Below are 23222 nucleotides of genomic sequence, written 5' to 3'. Positions count from 1 at the left end.
AAAAAAAAAACCCACTTTTCGTACAATGTGGTTTGCTCTGCTAACCTTGCATAAACCATGTACACAGCAAAATCATGCTAAAGCTGAGCCATGCTCAACTTTGACAGCATCATAAAAAAGCATGCGTGAATATTAAATGCAAGATTGCATTTACATGAATCCATATTGACAGACTCGGGGGCAACTGAAGTGCCCACTGTGACTACAACTTTCTTGAAGCATTTTTTTTTGTTTTTTTTGTGTGCATCAGCTGCTTGATCAGCTGATTCATAAAAAGAGAAGCATAAAAGTACAGCTCTGGCAGAATACAATGACTGTGGGGTTCTGCAACATGTATGATAAATCCTAAGTTACCGGTGATACATAAGCAACACTCCTAAAAGAGTCAAATATTTCACTTTTTCTCTTAAGCTACATTGTCACCAATTTGTAGAGTTTGATCGTAAAATGGGATATGCACAATGTTCAAACAATTTGAAGTATAAAAGTCCATCATCGGATAGAGCAAAATAAAACCTTTCCAGTGATACCTCACTTGCAACATAAGGAATATTCTTAAAGTAATAATTAAAAATATCCCATTTTCTCTTATTTTCTGTTTGTTTTTTAGCAGTTTTAATTGCAAATAACTCCACAAGAATGGAGCTACCCCATTTTGTGACCAAACTCTGAGATATTATATATATATATATATATATATATATATATATATATATACACACACATATATATATAATTCATCCATTTATCTATATAATAACCATAACACCAAAAAAAAAAAAAAATCAAGCTGACAAGAAAATATGTACAGATTGCACTAACCAAATGAACATTCAACATGCTTTCAAATTTTGGTAAACAAACTACAAGAGTTGGAAGAGAGATATGGCCATTATCAATAATGACACATTGCCAAGAAACAAAATTTCCCCTGTAATTGGCCCCCTTTAAAAGTAGCACAACCAAGACTATAATATTTGTGTGAGGAAAAGAACATGCAGTGAACAGAGTACAACAATTATAACTTGGTTACAACCACAGAAAAAGAAGAGGGGAAGAAGATAAAGAACAGATGCAAAACAAGAGACCCTGGGGTCTAGCACTCGCCTGTGTATCGCAAGTTCACTTTCCATGCATTTTTGCAGACTATTACAGCTAAAAAGGGAAATTTTGCATATTTCACGCGACTAAAAACAAGCACGAAAATAAAAGCACATGAATACTATTGCTCGTCATACGTTCCACTGATTAATGTCTTGGTTCTGCGGAATAGAAAACATGCAAAATTCATTGCATCCTCCCAAGTGCAAAAAATGACTTGTTGAAAATATCCGCTTTTACAGTATCTAAGAACACAGCAAACTTGGAGAGCTTTGGGGGCCTTCAGAGGGCATGGTGTCCATTTGTACGTTCTATCACATTGGTGCTAATACCTGCCAAGTTTGTAGAAGATTTGACCACACATTTTCAAAATGGTGAAACTGGCTCCAACGAGGCTGCCACTGTACATTTTGTATCTGCCATAAACAAACATATATGTATTCACTCGAGGTATTTCTGGTTTTGTAGAAGATCTTCTAAAAAGAGAGGTTCTGGGGTCCCAGGGTTAAGGATGGTACCCATTTATGCAGCTATATATTTTATCATCCTAGTGATAATGCCTGCCAAGTTTGGTGACAAATTTGACCATGTGTTTCAGAAAAAAAAAAATATAGAAATGTGAAAATCGGCCCCCACTTTGGATCTGACATGATCAAACTTAAAAATGCACTCACAAATGAACATACAGTATTTTAGCTCCAGCTCTAATTTTATAGAAGATTTTTTTTTCTTCTAACAGATTCTCTGAAAGATTGTCCCCTACACACTAACGGCACTGACTTTGCACATCAGTTCTGGTTCTAGAGAAGAAGATATGTAAAGATTCCTTGATTTGGGCACTTTTGGGCCCAGTTAAACAAATCCTATCACCCTAGGGATGCTACCTGTGTAGTTTGGTTACAATCTGTCATGGGGTCTTCACAAAGAAACTGAGATTGTAAAATGTTTTATGCACGACACACAATGCACAGCAGATGCTGAATGATCGCAATAGCTCACTCTAGCCTTTGGCTCTGGTAAGCTAAAAATAGAGAGAGTAATCTTCTATTATCACAACATGTACACACCCACTCAAATCCATTTCAGAATGCATCCAAAAATACTCCATTTACATCATCTACAACATGTGCATGGTATCAAGAAAAAAAAGAAGAAGAAGCAAATAACTACAAAAGGAAACTGCAGGCTTAGTACAACAAAATAAAAGAAAAAAAATTCAACATGAAATATGATAGATTGTATATTAACAAATTCTCCATACAAGGAGTATTATTGCATCACTTCTCCAGCTGTTTGTAAATTGCTCACATATCTGAGGCACAGGCACAGTATTTCAATATGCGCACAAGGCATGCAGGACTGCTCAACGTGTGCCAGACCACACTTATCCTTCAGGGACAAAATTATGAGTGAGTCAATACACTTTGAATTGATAGCCAAAATACAAAAGGTGGCAGACTGATGTTTAGTCATATCAGACTGTAAGCAAAATCTCATTATAACAAAGTTGATGGGTCCATCCAACAGACTATGTTACATTCTTTATGACACATGCAGTATTATGTAATCTTGATCTTGAGAGACTTTCGTGTGTGTGTGTTTTGTGATGTGTATCGTGTTTGTACGTGTGAACACTTTGCATCAAAACTTTGATTAGTCTTTGCTTGCTAAAGAATGATTGCCTACTTTAAAATATGAACAAATTAAAAGAAAATTAAAACCCTAAAATCAATTTGGAGGTAGGGAGAGGTATGGCACAGGACCAAAGGCTGCTCTGTGGATGGTGAGTCCAAGACCATGAGTGGCATCTTCATTCTAGAGAGATCATCTGCTGCATGCACATATTGAGACACCAAATGCTGTGTGAGACGATTCATATAATAATGTCCACTTCATCATTGTCACCAGGTTTGTGATAATGATAACCGATGCCATTCTCCTCTTTCTTCTTGAAGCGAAACCTTGTTATCTGCAAGCACAAGAGGAATGAAGCAAAAAGTCTGTGATAGTAAACTTCACATTGCTGATTGAATGAAGCATCTTAATGACATACTGCTTACAATGTACATGGTATACTCAGAAAGGAGATACATTCACAAACTTCACATTCTCTGAGGTCAACTGTAGACAAAATATTTCCATCAAAGTTTCTACTTTCCTGCTGTCTCATGCCTTGTGATATATTATCATCATTATGTGACAAGTCTTCATTGAGACCAATAAACTCTATTAAAAAGACCAAACAGGATAAAACTGACATTAGGAATTGGGTATCTATACAAATGTCTTTATGTCACTGCCATGATCTGATGCTGCCTTGTTTGGAAGTAGGTAAAAGTAGATTGCAAAACATTCCACTCTGAACATCTATTATTACAAAAACATTTCTCTCTTTTACATCTATGAGTACAAAACCATTCCTATTAAAATGGCTATACTTGTTAAAAACAAAACAAAACAAATCAAAACAATCATCTTTAATTTTGAATGTATCTGCCTGGAGGAGAATGATTTTAAAGAGAGAGAGAGATATCAAAAAAAGAGGTGATGCTTTGGGCACTCTAACTTCATTGTGGCCCTACAACATCCAGTTGTATGGCTGCCTTATACACAGCAGGAAAAAGTAAATTGCATAAACATTCCTTTCTAAACATATATAACAAAATCCTTCTTCTCTAAACATCTACGACCCTGTTTACACTGCTGGGCCCCAGCAAAGGCCAGCCCCAGTTGCAGTACTCGGGTGTACAATTTGTGCATTGACACCACCAATTTGGGGTTGGCCTAAATGAAAATAATGATAATAATCAACATAATATATATAACTTATATTGCACCAAATCCACTCTGAAGATTGCTCAAGGTGCATACATACTATTATTATCTATAGGACATTTTAGCAGCACATCAAAAACGTGTATTTTTGTCCACTTAATTTTTCACTGCACAATACAAAAGCGTGTTGAACGAAACATATGGGCCAATGTATTCATTCCTCATAGGCTACCGTGTTAGTGGCTGAGCACTATATATACTGTATTTTGTCTTGTCTGTTGCACCAAGGCTTGGTGACAACACAAGTGTTTGCTTCTGTTCTATATGCACGAACCAAGGCCTTGGTACTGGCCTTGCGGTACTGAGGCTGGCGCTGGTAACACAAATTTTCAGTGTGACAGGGGCCTGTAATTACAAAAACAGGTTTCTTACGTCGATGAGGAACATCCCAGAGTTGGTGTTGGGGTTCCTGTAGGCGTAAATGACCCAGCCAACCAGGGCCAAGACCAGGACAGCGATGAAAATGGAGCCTAATATGGTGCCAACACGGAGGGCCACAGCAGTGGAGTCCCCTCCTTCTTCATTTCCTGTCTGGGTCATGCTACCACCTTTCGTGTTGTCATTTCCAATATCTGGACAGAGAACATTTGATATTTCACAAGCCATCAGTATGACCTACAAACATGACATCTAACCATCTACTTGGTTCTACCTTTCCTACCTCATGACATTCCGGGCATTCACGCACACCAAGACTGCTTAATTCGAAACAGGATTGTAATCAAGCGAACTAGAATCATGTTTCAAATTAAGCAAACTTGCCATGTGAATGGAAACTGGAATCGCAGAGGGTAATTTAAAACTAAAATCCAATTGTGTTTTGAAATGAAGGTCCAGTGGTGTTTTTCACCAGAATTAAGCAACGAAACGACCGTGTTAACATAATTGAACTCCAATTGGGTTTTTGGGGGGCGGAGATTACCGTGACCTTCAAATCACTCTCGCAGAAAGGAGGCTCAAGAGTGATTGATGGGAACTTGCAAAGAAGCCAAACCTCACCTCCTCGCTCTGAAATTCAAAACAAGGAAAAGTAGAAATTACGCGGTGCGTAATATATGTCCCCGCCGGAAGTAGCATTTTGTAACAAAATGTGCAATATAGGTAAAAAATCAAGGTCAAAGGTCAAAGAAGTCAAAGGTCAAAATTCTGTGTAGAAGTGTCGAAGCCCTCACCTAGTGCCATCACATACAGCAAACGGAATCGAAATCGGGTTAGAAATGGCGAAGGAGTGGCATTTTGTAGCAAAATGTACAATACAGGTCAAAAAATCAAGGTCAAAGGTCAAAGAAGTCAAAGGTCAAAATTCTGTGTAGAAGTGTTGAAGCCCTCACCTAGTGCCATCACATAAAGCAAACGGAATCGAAATCGGGTTAGAAATGGCGAAGGAGTAGCATTTTGTAGCAAAATGTACAATATAGGTCAAAAAATCAAGGTCAAAGGTCAAAGAAGTCAAAGGTCAAAATTCTGTGTAGAAGTGTCGAAGCCCTCACCTAGTGCCATCACATAAAGCAAACGGAATCGAAATCGGGTAAGAAATGGCGAAGGAGTAGCATTTTGTAGCAAAATGTACAATACAGGTCAAAAATCAAGGTCAAAGGTCAAAGAAGTCAAAGGTCAAAATTCTGTGTAGAAGTTTTGAAGCCCTCACCTAGTGCCATCACATAAAGCAAACGGAATCGAAATCGGGTTAGAAATGGCGAAGGAGTAGCATTTTGTAGCAAAATGTACAATATAGGTCAAAGGTCAAGGTCAAAGGTCACGACTGAAATTCTGTGTAAAATTTTCAAAGCTCCCATGTAGTGCTATCATATAAAGCAAACAGAATCAAAATTGGCTCATAAATGACAGAGAAGTAGCAAATTGAAGATTTTGATCACACACGGACGCACACACGGACACACGGACACACGGACGGACGGACGGACGGACACACGGACACACACACGTACGGAGCCCGTTTCATAGTCCCCTGCTCGAACTCGTTCGGCGGGGACAATAACAGAATACAGGAATTCCTACGGTTTGTATGAATGATGATTGGACTCGTAACTGCAATCATGTTTGTAATCATGTTTCAAATTAAGCAAACTCCGTACGTGTATAAAGGCCCATTGCCACTGGATATTCCTTCATGAAGTTACAACGGAAAACTAAACATGTAATTTTCTGTCACAGTTCAGTGACCTTTGACCTTGAAGGACTTTGCCCACAATCTAATCAACTCATCTCTACATCATGAAACATATCTCAGCCAGGTAACAAGAAAATCCATTGAGCAGTTTTTCTTAATATCTGATAACAATCTGATGTGGGATATGCAAATAAACAAACAATTTGAAACACACTGTTCATGTCATATATTGTGCTAGTATATTTCACAAATTGTGACTCATAAGACACTTTTGCAAGTGGTTGAATATGCGATTGAGAACCCCAAGGACTGAGTGATAAATAAGATTTATCATTTTTCAGGAAAAAGTTTGTGATTTCCTCGCATGGCTATAATATACAGTGCACTTGTATTAAGGAAGGCAATATTTTTGTGAGTTGTTAATTTCATGTATGTAATCAACATGCAACATTCCCACAAACAAGAATTGTGAAATATAATGCATATATATACAATAATGCCTCTGACATCCTCCAAGGTGACGGCAAAATGTTGTTTACATGTTTGTAAATTAACCAAACATTTGAAGCTCTCAATTACTCATGATTTTTGTATGGGTATGAACATGGTACGCGTACATGTAGCTGGCTCATTATGAAGCCTCCAGTTTCTTTTTATGAAAACATGGTACAGTCCTCACCTGATAATATGGAATCGCTTTAGCAAGAACACCACTTATGTGCAACAAATGTAATGTAACAAACTCTTTACATGTTATTTTTACCACTTAACCAGAACCACAAACTGTTTTCTTGGGACATATTTCTGCTGAAACTCTTCCACTGTCCATCATTAATATCTAAATACAACAGATAAATCCTTGCAAATAATTACAGGGATTTCATTCCCTTTCCAGAAGATTTAATTTCTAACCATTCCCGGATGAATTCTGCTGATTACATAGTCAAAACATTTGCTGTTGGGCGGTATACCCGATGGACGGTGTGTTGGTGGTCACCAAGCACCGTCAGGTTCTACACTTGCATTCATTTACCACCACTTCAACTGAGTATGGAGAGTCACCTTATCAACATGTGGCCCATACTCTATGTCTGTCTGTGCATGTAGTGTGTGTGTGCGTGTGTGTGTGTGTGTGTGTGACAGACAGAGAAAGAAGGAGGGATGCGAGGAAAAGATTACATGTGAAAAATGTGTTTATCGCTCAGTTGTTGTTCATTCAAATCATGAAACAAAATCATGTTCAAGTTAGTTCCATCATCGGAGTGGTGGAGATCAGACTGGAGTGCAAGCCGTCAGCCGGTACCTTCTCCAACGTCACTGCCCTGAGGATCATTGAATCCATCTCCATTCTTTCAGTGGAGATATTTTGTAGGATCGGGCCGTGACAGCATGATTACCCCATCGTTAGTTTGGGGTGTCCAGAGGGGAGCAGTTAGGGAGATCCCCCTCAACAGTCTTCTCTTGGAGACAGATGTGCCCACCCTTGCCCCTCACTTAGGTATGTGCTAAAACATGCCACTCTTCTTGGGTGATGTGGGCGTTTGGTGGCAGACATCCGGGGACTCCCTCTGGCCCAGCTGATGGCAGCAACCACTGCCAATGCCCAAAGGTTACACGGGCTTTAACAACCCAGAACTTTTATATCAGTTAATTTCATAGGGAAAAGTACCCTCATATACAGTTTATACTGTACAGAAGGACATTGCATGTTCACATGGAAGGGAAAGTCATCCTTGGGAAAATGTTGGATTTTTGTATCTTAATGTATTGACGAGTTATGTTTACGTCGATAATATTTTTCTGTAAGGTAGAAATTTCTGGGGTTGCCCGCATTAATCTGTTGGAGGTTAAGACTAACATTAATATATAACACTGGCCGCGTTACACAGGTGACCGTTATACGAAGGGTCTATGATAAAGCAATTTCGTGCAGGGGAGTTTTCAGTGGCCGCTATAGGTAAGTGGCCGCTATAGGTAAGTGGCCGCTAAGACAGGTTTGACTGTATATATTAAGATATATATCCCCCAAGGGTCTCTGGGCTGAGGGCTTTGTCAGGCCGAGGGCTTTGTTGGGCTCAGCTGGGAGCCTGTTCTTGTACCAGAGTAGACTAGGTTATTCTAGACTGAGAAGTCTGTTTGACAAACTGAGCCAGACTGTCCAGATAATACATTCCCAAGTGGAAGGCCACTTCACAGTCAGCCCTGCAGATGCCCTGAAAATTTCTCTATTACCAACCAGATATAGATTGCCACCATATTTGAGCCTCTACTGACTTTGTTTACAGTCTTTTTGGTAAGCCTGGCTATCAGACAACAGTTACTGTATGTAAGAGCTCTTACTATAACTGAATCTTGCTGTATCTTTTTTTTTTCTTTTTTGATCCTACTTTCTCATACCTATGGCTACACAAAGATGCACGAAGCTCAAGCAACAGCAATAGCTCATCGAAGCTAAAACACAAGGCGAGTGCCGTAATGTGTCTCGCCCACAAATGTATAACACCTTTTTTTTTATTTTGTTCACAAATGGACCTACGGATCAAAAATTAGGAGTCATAATTAAATGCACAGTACATTGGGCCCTAAAAGTTCATTGACCCCTGTGACCTTTGACCTCGTGGTGACCATCAACTCCCCAAGGTACATCTACCATCCAAGTTTGGTCACAAATAGACCTACGGATCAAAAGTTATGGTCCATAATCAAAACGCGCCCTAAAAACTTAACATTGGGCCCTAAAAGTTCATTGACCCCTGCCTGTGACCTTTGACCTTGTGGTGACCATCAACTCCCCGAGGGACATCTACCACCCAAGTTTAGTCACAAACAGCCATATGGATCAAAAGTTATAAGTTATGGTCCATAATCGAAACGCGCCCTAAAACTTAACATTGGGCCCTAAAAGTTCATTGATCCCTGCCTGTGACCTTTGACCTTGTGGTGACCATCAACTCCCCAAGGTACATCTACCATCCAAGTTTGGTCACAAATACACTTACGGATCAAAAGTTATGGCCCATAATCGAAATGTACCCTAAAAACTTAACATTGGGCCCTAAAAGTTCATTGACCCCTGCCTGTGACCTTTAACCTTGACGTGACCTTCATACTTGGTAAACGGTAAAACTTTGTATGACCACTCTTCCCTCCAAGTTTGATTCAAATTGAAGCCCAGAGTACAGAGTTCTTTGAGTTTTTATAGCGTTACGGACAGACGACGGACGGACGGACGCCGCAGGCGATCCCTTAGTCTCCCCTCACCTCCGGTGGGCTCGACAAAAACTAGCCAATCCTCACAAGAGAAATTTTTCAGAGTAAGTTCCCTATGGATCAGCTCTAATAGGATTATGTCAAACAGCTAAAAAATGAGCAATTTCAGGCCTGAATACTTACATTTATCGCAGAGTCTTCCTGTGTACAAGGTGGGACATAAGCACTCCCCATAACGACATATACCACCATTATGACATGAAATACCCTCAGAGCAGTCTGTAGAGTGTAGAAAATGCATAACATACACATAATTACCAACAAGACTGATTTCACATACATTCTGAGGAAGCACACTGAATGCATGTGTAGCAACATCTACATGCTATACTTTGTGGCTAAGTGCTAGGAAGTTGAACCCATAAATAGTAGTCATTTTATTGATCTTGTAAAGTAAAATCAAGATGTGAATAGGATTTCAGCAAATTGCACAAATGGTGAGTGAAAGTAGTGTCTATTTGGTTCCCCCCCCCCTTTTCTCCACTAAGCAGAGTACTCTCATTTAGGCGGTAGCTTCTTACACCTTATCATACAGAATCAGACATATCAAATGTGAGTTTTGCCTTCCCATATGTTTTTTCTGATAAGGTACACTTTCCTTGCAGATTTTAGATTCAAACATTTTGTTGTGACCATTGTCAAAAAGGATCCATGCACGATCTGAAAACCAGCAAAACAGAGTTATCTTTCATACAATATAGTGAACTGAACAATTTCAAAATCAAAATTTAGAAACTTAACAAATCTGTCTCAAATGGCAAGAATCAGAAATGAAAACAATGTAAACAGCAGCACATTGTACACATAAATATTTTTGACATAATTCAAAAAATTTGAACAAAAAGACTTGAACAAAAAAAAATGGAGAGTGAAGTATTTCCCGTAGCATGTCCCTTTGTCTGCACATGAAATGACCATATTCACAGCATCTCGTAATCCTTAGACAAGAGAAAAGTCTGTTTTATGATATTTACCAAAACACATCTTCAGAGGAAGTTGTATGCATGCTTACCTGTGTAGATTGATGGATGCTTGCCCATAGTGGATTTCCTGTCAGTAGTTGAAGGTTTCATTGTAGGAAGTGGACAGTTATAGGGCACTTCCTGGTAATGGCCCTGTGTCAAGACAGAAAACAGCACATAACCAATCACATTTCACTTAAGAAACTCTGACAAACATGTTTTCCAGGTCTGACTACATCTGATAAGGAAACTTCTTTCTAAAAAATCAGATTTTGTAGAAAGAAGACTTAGCTTCTAGTATCACAATTTTTGCATGTGAATAAGCCCAAATGCGTAATGACGATGATTAGAAAGAACATATACTGAAAGTCCCAAATATTCTACATTGCACCTCATCCCTATCATAGAATACAAACATCCTCACTTAACATATGTATCACAGCTATCTATCAATAGCTCAATGGAAAGCAGTTGCCATTATCAGCATTCCCTACAATGGAAAATCCAACGTCCATATTCTTCACTTTGTCAAAATGAAATGTTAGGCCTAACAAAATTCACTATTTGTGGTCCATTTTAACACTTTTAATCACAAACCTCCTCTTCACACTGAGCATTAACCCATGTCTGGCGGTGACGATCAAAGCCATCTGAACAGCGCCCTGCTCCTGGACACCAGGTGCAGTTGAAGTTGATATCACCAGATGTACATGATTCACAATCGGTATGGAGATTGCAGGCTGAGAAAAGAGGAGTGGAGATCAGAAAATCACATTTCAAAACATCATAATTAGACACAAGAATTTATGACTAAGCTCTAATTCTAATTCTTTGCCATATACCCTCTTCGTAGGAAAAGTTCAGCACTGCCTGGGAGCAAATGAATTTGAAAAAGTGCAGAATGTTATTACCATTATTGTGACATTTGACAAAGTGTGGAAATAAACAGAATGCCATGACTGCTGATTACACCTGAGTTTTAGTCAGTCAAACATAAACTGAGTTATGGCAAAAAGAGATTGTCAGCCACTGTTCCAGTCTACAAATATTGCTGTCACTACTTAGTTACTGCAAATCTAACCATGATTTTCATGAATAGCTTCTCTCATGCACACCAAGACACTAACTAATAAGCATAATATCTCTGGCCAAGACATCATCAATTTCAAATTCAAATGCCACCTACTGTACAAGTTCAACCTGAGATGCATATTTCTCATGATACACTTTACTTCTGTTGTAAAGTTTTGATTCTAATACAAGTTTCCCTTCTACACATATTCTATACATGGCATATTTGAAGTATTATGTTGTTACAGGTGATTTGATCAAGCAGTCAGGCAAATAATTCTTTAAAGCCTTCACTACATAGACAACAAAAGTTGTCTTCCGAGTTTTTAAGGAGGCCAAAGTGCAGCTTATGTTATACTTGACTGAAAGCAAGGTGTTACCCAGTCATAGCAAATCTGTTAACTTTCCAACTTGCCTGAAGTTGCAACTAGAGTTTTCTATTTCCTTTGAAACTAAATACATGTATATTTGTTGCTGCGCAATCCAAGTCCACAGCATCTGCCACAGACTTCTCACATCGTCTGAGTCACAATTATTTGCTTGAATGTACATTAAACTGAAAATTGAAAATCAAACATATTTGTTTATTGGAAACAAGTGTTTACTGACCATTTTGGTAAAATATGAAAATGCTGCACCTTAATTATCTTTTATAAAGTTTCAGTTAACTTCTTATCAAGCAAATAGCTGACGAAAAATCAAGTTCAGTAGTCTAGTTCATGAATCTTGCAAAGACACAGCCATCTGGCAAGTTTTATGAGGGATTGCAACTGTCTGCTTGGCAAATTTGTGACAATCTGGTTGTTGTAAACTAAGGAGTACAATACAGTACAATTATCTGACAATTTGAAGTTAGTATCTCTGTAATGTGACGGCCCATTGCATAGAGAAGGAGTCTTAATTTGTTAAGTTGTTTGTAGGAAGAGACTTCTGCTGCTTTGGGCAATATGTAAATTAAGGGCTATGTCCACAAAAAGTTGGAGGACACATCAGACATGCGACCAAAACTGCCTCATATGGAAGTTCTTATAGAATGCCATGTTACATGAAAAGGATTATTACGTACGTCATAGGGATTTCATTGAAATTATGAATGTCATCTCATTTCTAATGATTAACAGTTGACATTATAACCAATATTAGATAGGGTTTAGTTTTGTTTTTTCCCGAGACTAAGTTATATTTCGAAAATACAACTACTCTCAGCTACTCTTGTATGCTAAACCCTACAAACAGACAGAAAGTTACAGATTTTCTGATTTTGTAAACACATAGTTTTCACATTAATAAAATTGTGAACATTCATGGAAGTATACACTAAAAGAAACTCACTTGGTATGGGACTCAGTACAATAGCTGAAGCATTGGACACCAATGTTGTGTCTAGAGCTACCTTGTGGTACTCAAAGATTGTCCTTTTCTTGATCCCTGAAAAAAAAGAAATAATCATGGTACAGTAACACACAACACATATAGATAGACATAACAATGACTGCAATTCCTACATATTTTACCTGCTGTTGATATATATATCAAATCTCTGTTTGCAGTGGAAGCTCAGGTTACTACAATCTATTGACCTTGTAAAAATTCAACATGTGAAAAAGCAACCTCATTCTATGCTGACAGGCTTTCTTACATCACAAAAACATGGAACAAGATTTGTAAATAATTTGACTTTCAAAGTCCACACTTGACCCAATACCGAACCTGAAAGTGTTAATATCTACAGGTCTTAGTGTCAGCTTGGAATACTCATAACATATTTTCATGCTACAAAAAGCATTAACCTCCTTTTTTTTTCATAATTACTCCACTATAAACTCTAATATGCATTTGTATGGACACAAAAATGCTATAAATTTCCATCTTCACATAGTAAGAACTTTACCAATGAAGGCCTTAGTAAACCAAGATCTGCAAGTTCTGTACATCAAAGTATAGAACTCAACACATAATGGTCTGAAACACACACACATACAAACCAAAAGCTCTCCAAATCCCTAAATGTATTCAAAACATAAGTTCAAACAATATCATTTTTTTTTAAATATCGTTTGAAGTAACCAAAATACCAGGGAAGAGCTGTATGTGACATCATACATATTCTTGTCATTTTCTTGTGTATAGTTGGTAATATCAGCATGATAGGTCAAAATCATCCTGGGAAGAAATTGGCTTTTTGTGAATGGATCAGCCTGAGTATAAGAGTAATCTTACATCCTTCTTGGCTCTTTCCCCACAAGTGTTCAAATATCTATGCATTATTATTCTCATGAACCTGTGCCTTCATGTGATTTTTGTGAAAGCTTTTAATTCTGTGTTATACACCTACAGAGAAAATAAACTGAAATTAATAGAATTAAATGCAGCCAAACTGTAGTTATCAACCCAATTATCCTGTCTCTTAATGTTTGTATGCCACAAGAAGAGTGGAAGAAAAGGAGACAGTAGGCATAGATTGACTGATTCTTGGATTTTCAAACCATATCACTATATGTCAGGCATTCTGGAAATTACCACTCCAGCATTGCTTGGGGTGTACAAACAATGCATGGAAGAAGTACAAATAAAACAATTTACTGCCATTGCCTGATCTCATTGATCATGGAGCCCTGGAAAGAATACAGGCTGAATACACTGTTTTTGTGTACAAGACTACTCAGGTTAGTTAACTTACACAGTGTTAATTTCCTGTCCACATAGAAAGCATCTGCCACTCCCACTTTCATAGGATGATCTTTATCTGAAATACTCTCAATAGGAATAGGTACCTGCAAAAAAACAAAAAAACAAAAAAAAAACAGTGGTGAATATGTAATTGCTCTATTGAGATCTTAGTCCAAATTTTGGTCAAATTGGTACAGCTGCATAGTCATGGTCCAACTGTTTTTTTTTTTGGGGGGGGGGGTGGGGGTGGGCTACAGATATTGTTTCCACAGTGCTTATTAGCATTTTAAAACAGTATGACTGAAACATTGTCATTTGGACATTTTCAGTGTGCTTTATTCAGACATTGACTTTGATATTACCATAATACAAGAAAACACATTTTAAACTCTCAAAATGTACTGTAACAGAAGAAATTTTCATGTGTATGAAACTTTTGCGAAATTCATGAGGAGTCAAGATTCGCAAAAGTTTCATACCGCAAATGTTTCTGGTTCTATGGTATTGCATGAACAATTATGATTTTAAATACATATTCTTACTAAGCATTTTTTTTTTGCAACCTATCAAATGCAATACCAGCGATAACGCCAAACATTTTCATGTTATTCTTTTTCCCACTCATACTGATGAATAATCATTCACAACTGTCTGACTTAAAAGTGAAGATCACTGTTTTGCATTCAGCAGTTTAATATCTTCAAGATGTTGTGCTGGTATTTTCTCTAATTATCAATATTGATGTACTTATCAACTCTAGGGGTAATATTGCAAAAGATTTCTGCCTATATATCTATTTTCTGATATTCTAATAGCTTTAATGGAACACTGAAGATGCCATCTCAACTTACACTGAGGAATCACTTGCTATGAGCAAATAAATGTTCCATGGAGGATAATCTTCTTCCTCTTATAACACTGTGACAGCCAAATACTCTGCCATGATCAGAAACAAAAGTTTGGCTACTTCATAACAATTTGATTCCATCATAGCAGAGTATCTCACATGCTTCAAACAGGACAATCAAAACATGTGGAATAAGATTGTGAAAACCTACCACTTTGTATGCAAAAGTAATATGTCCACTGTCACTTAGAATGCTCTGAAATGAGAACAATCCAGCTGTAAGGACAGAAAGACAGAAAATATGCAATAATGTGAATGAATTGAATACTCTATAAACTAAATAAAAACCAAACAAGCATATGGAGACTAGCAAAATGAAGTCAAGGAGAAAAAGGTATGTTGAAGGTGACCTCAAGACCATGTGAAGACTAGCTTTGACCTTCCAGGGCTGGTGAGTCTTATCATTTGTAGTATTGCTTTCTGAAAGTTTTACCAAAAGGCAATGTCATATAATTGAACATCCACACGTGAGGCACTCCATAACCCAGGGTACCATCATACCCTTGGTTGCAGCGTCGTGTAACGCCACCTTGTTTTCTTGATAATACACAGCAAATCTTGATATCACATGCATATTCAGAAGTACACGATAAAAGTTATTGCTTTTTTACAGGTTATTTGGAGAGCCACATCACAAATCTGATGTCAACACAGCGAGAAAGGAGACTTGTCGTAACGCACTGAACTTACCATCGACATTGTCTGCTAGCTGTATGTTGGTCCATTCTGCTATGAAATGTGTTGCTGCAGACAAGAGATTTAAAAAGTACGAAAATACACAGATGTGAAGTGTAAATTTGTCTATCAAAATGCTATATTGAATATCTACGGCTTATATCTACATTTGATTGGCAACATTACCAATCGAAGCTAAGGAACCCAGCATGGATCGCTACTGCATAGCTAGAGGCTTATAAAAGTGCCTGCCCTTTACTGCTTCAATCAAATAACTCTGAATTGCTTAATCTATCTTTAATTCTGTTATCACATTTCCTAATCTAACCTGTTTGAAATACTACAGATGGGACAAGCCCAATCTTGACTATCAACCTCTAGTATTAGAGACAGTAATTCCAAACTCTTAACTATGACAATCTTGTAAGGTTAAAAACTTATATCTCACAGATTGAGACATGCAGTGATTATCCATGAAATGGAAGATTAAACGAGAACTTACCGTGTGAAGTTTAATATTAATTTTATGAGTAATTGAAGGGTGAGATTACGTCATATATGAGATCCAGCTAGTGTGCGCGCCACTCAATATTAGAAGCAAGAATGTGACCACTGATGTAGGAAGATAATGAGAGATTAAGTTACCGTTTGAAATTGGGGGAGGGTGAGGTGGGACGTAATCTCACCCTCCAATTACTCATAAAATTAATATCAAACTTCAAACGGTAAGTTCTCGTTTAATCTTCCATTTTATATCGTAATTTCATGAGAGATTACGTCATATATGAGATTTCAAAGCCAGTGGTTACATTCTCGAGGCAACCCCCCCGAAAAGGGGTAGGAAGCATACCTTAGATAGAGGTCCTGATGCAACTCTCGTTCAGGCTGAAAGCTGCAGAGATATTTTGTCTCCAAGAGTTCACTGGTTCAGGCAGTTCAAAGACGTGTCTGCCCAAATCTTCGGGCTTCACAGTCTATTTTTTGATAATTGTTTCTACAAAGGTTTTCTCAGCAGGACAGGGCTTGTTGTAGTACAGTACTCTCCGCATAATCGGGTAGGCTCGAGCAGAGCGTTTCTTACGTCTGGCACCTGCGTCTGGGACCTGGTTTTGTGGAAATTTCCGCAAGGGGGGGGGGGGGGACGGATGTCAAGTGTCTTCGATCCGAAGAGACTGCATATAATCTTTTCCCTTCTATTTATTGTCGTATTTCCCCTTATTCTTTGCTGGCAATCAACGATTAGATTTAACTTTACGAAGGTTGCTAGCATGTGGTTCTTTTTGTTGTGAGGTAGACATGTATATATATGATTTTTATTTTCATCTTTCATGGGAGGGGAAATAGAGTAAAAGAGGGAGACATGAAATAAGACGAAGGACTACTATACACGTATGCTCAGCATTCACAGCAAGCTGTCTTTTACATCAGCATCGGTAGGCCCTAATTATAATCACCATCACTCAGAATCATTTTTTCCTATTCCTATAACATTGAGAAACACGACAACCATCATCACTTCAAGATTTTAAACACCTTAGGCTAGCGAACAAATTACGAAATCCCAACAACCTCCCCGACACCACAATAACTACAAAATTAACACACAGCACACCGAAGCGGCTGCCATCAAACTTCCTTTGAAAATACTGCAGCGAAGCCGTGAAATCGCCGTTACGAAAATGTGAAAAGTTTGAATTACTTTTAGATACTTACGGAATATAAAGAGAACGAATAAAGACAGTAATATTAATCAAAGAAATCCTACCAAATGAGAGGTATGAACTAGAAATGTCGCTATGGCGACTGGTATGCCTCCGCCATAATGCATGATTCACCTAATAGGTCTAGATAGTACATGTGGACAATGTATGATTACATTTTCACAAAATTGGCAAAATATTAAAATGACAAGTTTGTCACAAATGTGTTGAATGTTCACCTTCCTTGACCTAGGTTTAATTGGATGAATAGGAGAGCATGTATTTGGGATTTAAGGATTCTAACTTGACTTTGACCCATTCATACGTTTATGCATTGAGTAATTTTCAAGGTATGGAGAAAAAGTGCAATTTCTGTATTGAATAGTAAATTGTTACCATTTTCATCACGCCTTTGACCCTAAAATTCATAAGATAATCACTGTCAGGCAGAACATGCATAAATATGTAGTACGTTTCAAGATAACTTGAGCCACTTCCGAGATATGGAGGAAAAAATTAGTTCAGCACTTTCACTTGATCTTTGATCTTTTCACCTTTGAGGCAAAAACAAAAGAAAAAAAAAAAACTTTCCAGAGAATCTCTATTAGGTTATACATGCATACACCAAGTGTAAAAAAAAATAATCCTGCTGGCATTGCATAAACATGAGGGAAATAGTAAAATTTTGAAGTGTTGCCCTTGACCTTTGACCCCATGAACTCTAAATTCTCTAGATAATCACTGCCAGTCAGTACATGTAAATATACTATGTCCCATGAAGATACCTTGAACAATTTCGAAGGTACAGAGAAAAAAGGTGAAGTTTTAATATTTTTACTTGACCTTTTGACCTTCGACCTTTGACCTCATGACCCAAACTTTCACCAGAGAATCTTAATTGGGTAATACATGTATACACTACGTTTCAAGAAAACATCTTCAGGTATTGCATAGATATGGTGGAAATAGTGAAATTCTATGTATTTGACATTGACCTTTTGACCTTTGACCTCAAGACCCAAACTTTCACCAGAGAATCTTAATTGGGTAATACATGTACACACTCAGTTTCAAGAAAATATCTTCAGGCATTGCATAGATATGGTGGAAATAGTGAAATTTTATGTATTTGACCTTTGACCTTGAGCATGTGCACCCAAAAGTTGATAGGCACAACTTCACCCCCTAATACACATACATGCCAAGTTTCATTAGGATACCTCAAAAGGTTTTGATAGTTACCCTGTCCACAAAATTCATTACGGACGGACGGAAGGACGGACGGACGGACGGACGGACAACCTGAAAACATAATGCCTCCGGCACCACTTATTGGCGGAGGCATAAAAAACAACGAAAATAAAGCAGTAAACCGAAGTTCGCAGCACCGAATGCCACGCAAAAATAAATACTGTGAAACTGGGTATGACGAGATCCTTGTGAAGAAGACAATTTGTTCTTTTTATTAGTAGTCAATAAGTGATACAACACAACAATTAAATGGGACCTGAGAAAATAGTTTGTTATAATAATCAGGTATTTTGTTCTACAACGGTGTATCAGATCTCCTTAGGCCTAGATCTAGATCATCTATATTGAGTTTCCACGATGACGATAGACGGGAAACAAAGTTCAAAAGCCTTTCACCTGCAGTGCACATCGACACGTAAACATACAAAAAAATAAAATCACGCAACAGTAATAAAGACTTCCTTTATTTTTGCACCGACGTGTCTTCTTACTTATTTCATTAAATATTTTCCGAATGTTCCGCCTAAAATATGCACCAGACCGTTGACAAATTTCTACTTCACAGCGACGCATAATAATAGGTGATTATGCAGCGTTGATAGTTGCGGATACCGCTTTGTTATAGTTGCACTATTTTTTTTCTCTTCTTCCTTTTCTTTCCATGTTCTCCTAAATTGCATGATCTTTGGAGTGTACTATGATATAAGGGAAAAAATAGACGAAAGGATAAAATGTGATGCAAACCTATACTTTATTACTTGATAAGTACTACCGATTATAATCAAAATGATAATTCGGACTCTAATGCCACATTTTAGTGACATAAAGCGTATAGTGTGATGTCACTGACTCTTTGATCAGTTCGTTCCACTCTTACTTTCTTCTTTCTAATCGTTTTCTTGCTTTTTCTTTTCTGTTAAATTTCGCGATTCTTGAATGATAAAATAAAATGAACTCTTAGTCACATTCTCAGCAATGCAAGGAAGCTAAAACGCAGCTTTCATATAGCGGGATGCCGGGCTTCTGTTATCTTGTTGCACCAATATTTTCTTCTTTTTCTGTTTTTCTTCAAATCAGTGTAATCCTTGAAATAAAAAAAAGAAACGCAAAAGAAAGTATGAGAGCGACGCAAACTCTCACTTTATTCAGTGAAGAGTATCCACAATATTGTCATAAAAGAATAGATAATTTCGGAGATATCTTTAAAGTCACATTTAGTGCGAGGTTGCTGACTCTGCGCTCAGTTCGTTCTACTAATACAGCACAACTGTACTTTCTTCTTTTAACCTTTTCTTGCTGTTATTTTTTCTTTTAAATTGCAAGACTCTTGACAAAAAAAAAAAAAAAAACGCAAAAGAAATTGTATAAATGCGATTGAAATATATGCTTTAGTTACGTGATAAACATCAACAATCATGTTATGAAAGAAAAGAATTTCGGACACTTGAGTCACTTCACAGAGACGTTTAGTTAAACTAAATGCAGCGTTGATAGAGTATGGATGCTGCTTCGTTACGATAGTTGCACTAATTTTTTTCTTCTTCTTCATCTTCGTTTTCTTTCCACATTCTTCTAAATAACGTGATTTTTTAAGAAGAGAACAAAAAAAAAGTGAGACGAAAGGAAATAGTGCAAAGATGCAAACCTTCACTTTAGTTACATGATGAATAACAACAATTATGTCATTGTATGATGAAAGAAAACATAATTTCGGACACTGGAAGTCACATTTTCAGCACTGCAAAGTTAAGCTATAAAAGCAGCTTTGATACCGCGATGCCGTTTTGTTATAGTTGCATCAATATTTTCTTCCTTTTCTTTTCTTTTTTAAAACTTCTTCCTTTGCTCATTTTTTTCTTCTTAATCGTGTGAGACTTGAAATAGAGAAAGAAATGCTGAAAAATAATGGATGAAAGCGATGCAAACTTGCACTGTATTACGTGACGAGTATCGACAATATTGCATTAAAGGAAAGATAATTACGAAGACTTTAAGTCACATTTTCAGCAATGCAAAGTTAACGTAAACGCAGCTTTTATGGCGGGTTGACACTTCGTTATAGTTGCACCAATATTTTCGTCCTTTTTCTTTTTTTCTTCAAATCAGCGCAATCCTGCAAAGAAACGCAAAAGAAAGTGTAAAAAAGTGATGCAAACCAATACACTTTATTAAGTGAAAGGTATCCACTATTGTCATAAAAGAAAAGATGATTTCACAGACTATAAGTCAAATTTTCAGCGACACGGAGCTAAGCTAAATGCAGCGTTGTAGTGCAATACTGGTCCGTTAGAAAAATAAATATAAAGTATTACTGGAGTGATACAGGTACCCATGTCTAAAATAAATGAATAGAAAATTCAATCATCTTACCGTTATTCTGAGTTCTAAGATTTAGCATAACATAGGCTTATAGATTATCATAAAAGTTAATGCCTATTTAGGTGGTCAAAACTTAAGTTTGAAATGAGAAAGTGGGAGCATTTGCATGACATTAGTAAACATCCGACATTTGTTTTAGCATTGTAAAGAGCCGAAGGTTACCGTTATTCTTTTCTGATTGTAAAAGCAATCATTCATCATTTACAAGTATTTTAGCACCTTACGGAGCCAAATGTTATACCATTAATCATTTTCAAATGTAAAAGTAAACAACCGACATTCATTTCACATCTTACAGAGCTGAACGTTATCCTTATTCAGTTCCGAACGTGAAAGCAAACATCTGCTAATTCATTTTAGCATCTAACTAAGCTGATTGATACCGTTATTCATTTCCAAATGTGAAAGCAACAATCTGTTATTTATTTTAGCATCATACGGAGCAGAATATTACCGTTATTCATTTCCATATTTAAAAGCAAACATCCAACATTTATTTCATTATCGTACGGAGCCAAATGTTACTGCTGTCCACTTCAAAAAGTGAAATGACTCATCTGAAAATTTTTAGCATCGTACGGAGCCGAATGTTATACTGTTTTTCATTTTTGAACGTCAAGGCAGATATCAGATATTTACTTTATCATCAAACGCAGCTGAACGTTACTGCTATTCATTTCGAAATTTAAAAGCGAACATCCGACAGTTATTTTAGCATCATATGGAGCAGAATATTACTGCTATTCACTTCCGAACGTAAAAGAAATCATGTGACATTTATTCTAGCATCTTCCGGAGCTGAAAGTTATTGTTATTTACTTTGGAACATAAAAGCAAATATCAGACATTTATTTTATCATCGTACGGAGTTGAATAGTATTGTTATTCATTTCTCAACGTCAAAGGGATCATTCAACATTTATTTTAGCATCTTCCGGAGTTAAATTTTATAATTGTTATTTACTTTCTAACGTAAAAACAAACATCCGGCATTTATTTTATCATCGCACGGAGTTGAATACAATTGTTATTCATTTCCGAACGTCAAAGCAAACATCAAACATTAATTTTACCATCAAACGCAACTAAATGTGACTGTTATTCATTTCGAAATTTAAAAGCAAACATCCGACAGTTATTTTTTTGCATCGTATGGAGCAGAATATTACTGCTATTCACTTCCGAACGTAAAAGCAATCATCTGACGTTTATTCTAGCATCTTCCGGAGCTGAAAGTTATTGTTACAGTTAAACTCGCATAAGTCGATCTTCTCGGGACTGAGCAAAACACATCGACTTAGGCGATTTTCGACTTGTGCGTAAGTCGAAAAAAAATCGACTTAACAACAGGTACACCACACACATACATTATGTATAAATGTATACATGTATGTTGTCTACTCTGGAGCCAAGAGCTGGAGAGGTGTGCCGCAGCACGGGTTGCCCGGCAGGGCCGCGGCTAACTTTGTATGGACAGTGCATTAGTATTGGCACAGGTCCAATTACTTTACACCCTTGTTAAACCTTGGGGAAGTGAATATGAACGATATTTGAGCAGTGATTGATTCCAGTTTACCATACCGTGGCTTGAAATGCGTGTAGAGGTGTAATTCTGATTTACCCGTGTGCCTGTAACTTTCCCCCTACTTTCCGCTTTGAAAACTCAGCAGCTTCATCCATCCACTGCACAGCGCAGACTGCAAACATACACAGACTATACACAGCCCAGTCGCTGTACGCACAACTATACACAGCCCAGTCGCTGTACATACGTAGCGCGACAGGGCTGTACCAGCGGACCTCCAAACACGAAGAGAGTTCAACAATCGCATGCGATCGCTTTGAATTTTGATACTTTAGATCATTTTTTGTCACTGGTCTGGTCGGGCTAGGTCTTATGTAAACAAAAACTAGCGTCTCGTGATTTTGACAGTGATTTATTGCACAATAAAATCTTATTCGACTTAGGCACAGTGAATTTAATGGTTTTTCCGTGAAAGTGTTCATTTTCTGGCGAGGACGCTGGGTAAGGGGGTTTAGTTCTAGATGGTGCACCCATCTCTTTACTGAATTCAAGCCTGTAACCACTTACAGCATTTAGCACATGTGGGTCTGAAGTAATTTTGCGCCACTTTGGAAAAAATTGCTTCGGTCGACCTCCTACCATAGGTTCTACATTATGACATAGCTTTGCATAATCACTAGAATCAGATGTCATATTTACCTCGTCAGTTGAACTGGAGGTTATCGTGCTCTCTTCATCCCTGGGC

The 23222-nt window shown here is 37.5% G+C and overlaps 1 protein-coding gene across 3 annotated transcripts in view; it reads right to left on the bottom strand.

Moving 5' to 3' along the window:
- Window positions 1-748: 748 nt before the first annotated feature.
- LOC139718904 (plexin domain-containing protein 2-like) overlaps window positions 749-23222 on the bottom strand; it is a 66768-nt gene continuing 44294 nt past the window's right edge. For all 3 annotated transcript variants that reach the window (XM_071630371.1, XM_071630356.1, XM_071630364.1), the window contains exons 7-15: window positions 15638-15691; window positions 15099-15163; window positions 14051-14144; window positions 12703-12798; window positions 10897-11039; window positions 10350-10452; window positions 9461-9556; window positions 4309-4508; window positions 749-3070 (exon numbers count right to left, since the gene is read on the bottom strand). In XM_071630371.1, the coding sequence (XP_071486472.1) occupies window positions 2975-3070; window positions 4309-4508; window positions 9461-9556; window positions 10350-10452; window positions 10897-11039; window positions 12703-12798; window positions 14051-14144; window positions 15099-15163; window positions 15638-15691 (947 nt within the window). In that variant the 3' untranslated portion in view covers window positions 749-2974. The remainder of the gene's footprint in view (window positions 3071-4308; window positions 4509-9460; window positions 9557-10349; window positions 10453-10896; window positions 11040-12702; window positions 12799-14050; window positions 14145-15098; window positions 15164-15637; window positions 15692-23222) is intronic.

The sequence above is a fragment of the Diadema antillarum genome, unplaced genomic scaffold, assembly GCF_040938485.1.
Source record: "Diadema antillarum isolate AM-2024a unplaced genomic scaffold, OU_Dant_1.0 scf00000008, whole genome shotgun sequence".
In the NCBI taxonomy this organism is placed as follows: domain Eukaryota; kingdom Metazoa; phylum Echinodermata; class Echinoidea; order Diadematoida; family Diadematidae; genus Diadema; species Diadema antillarum.
The sequence above is the reverse complement of the archived record's forward strand: the minus strand, read 5'-3'. Positions and strand labels throughout refer to the sequence as shown.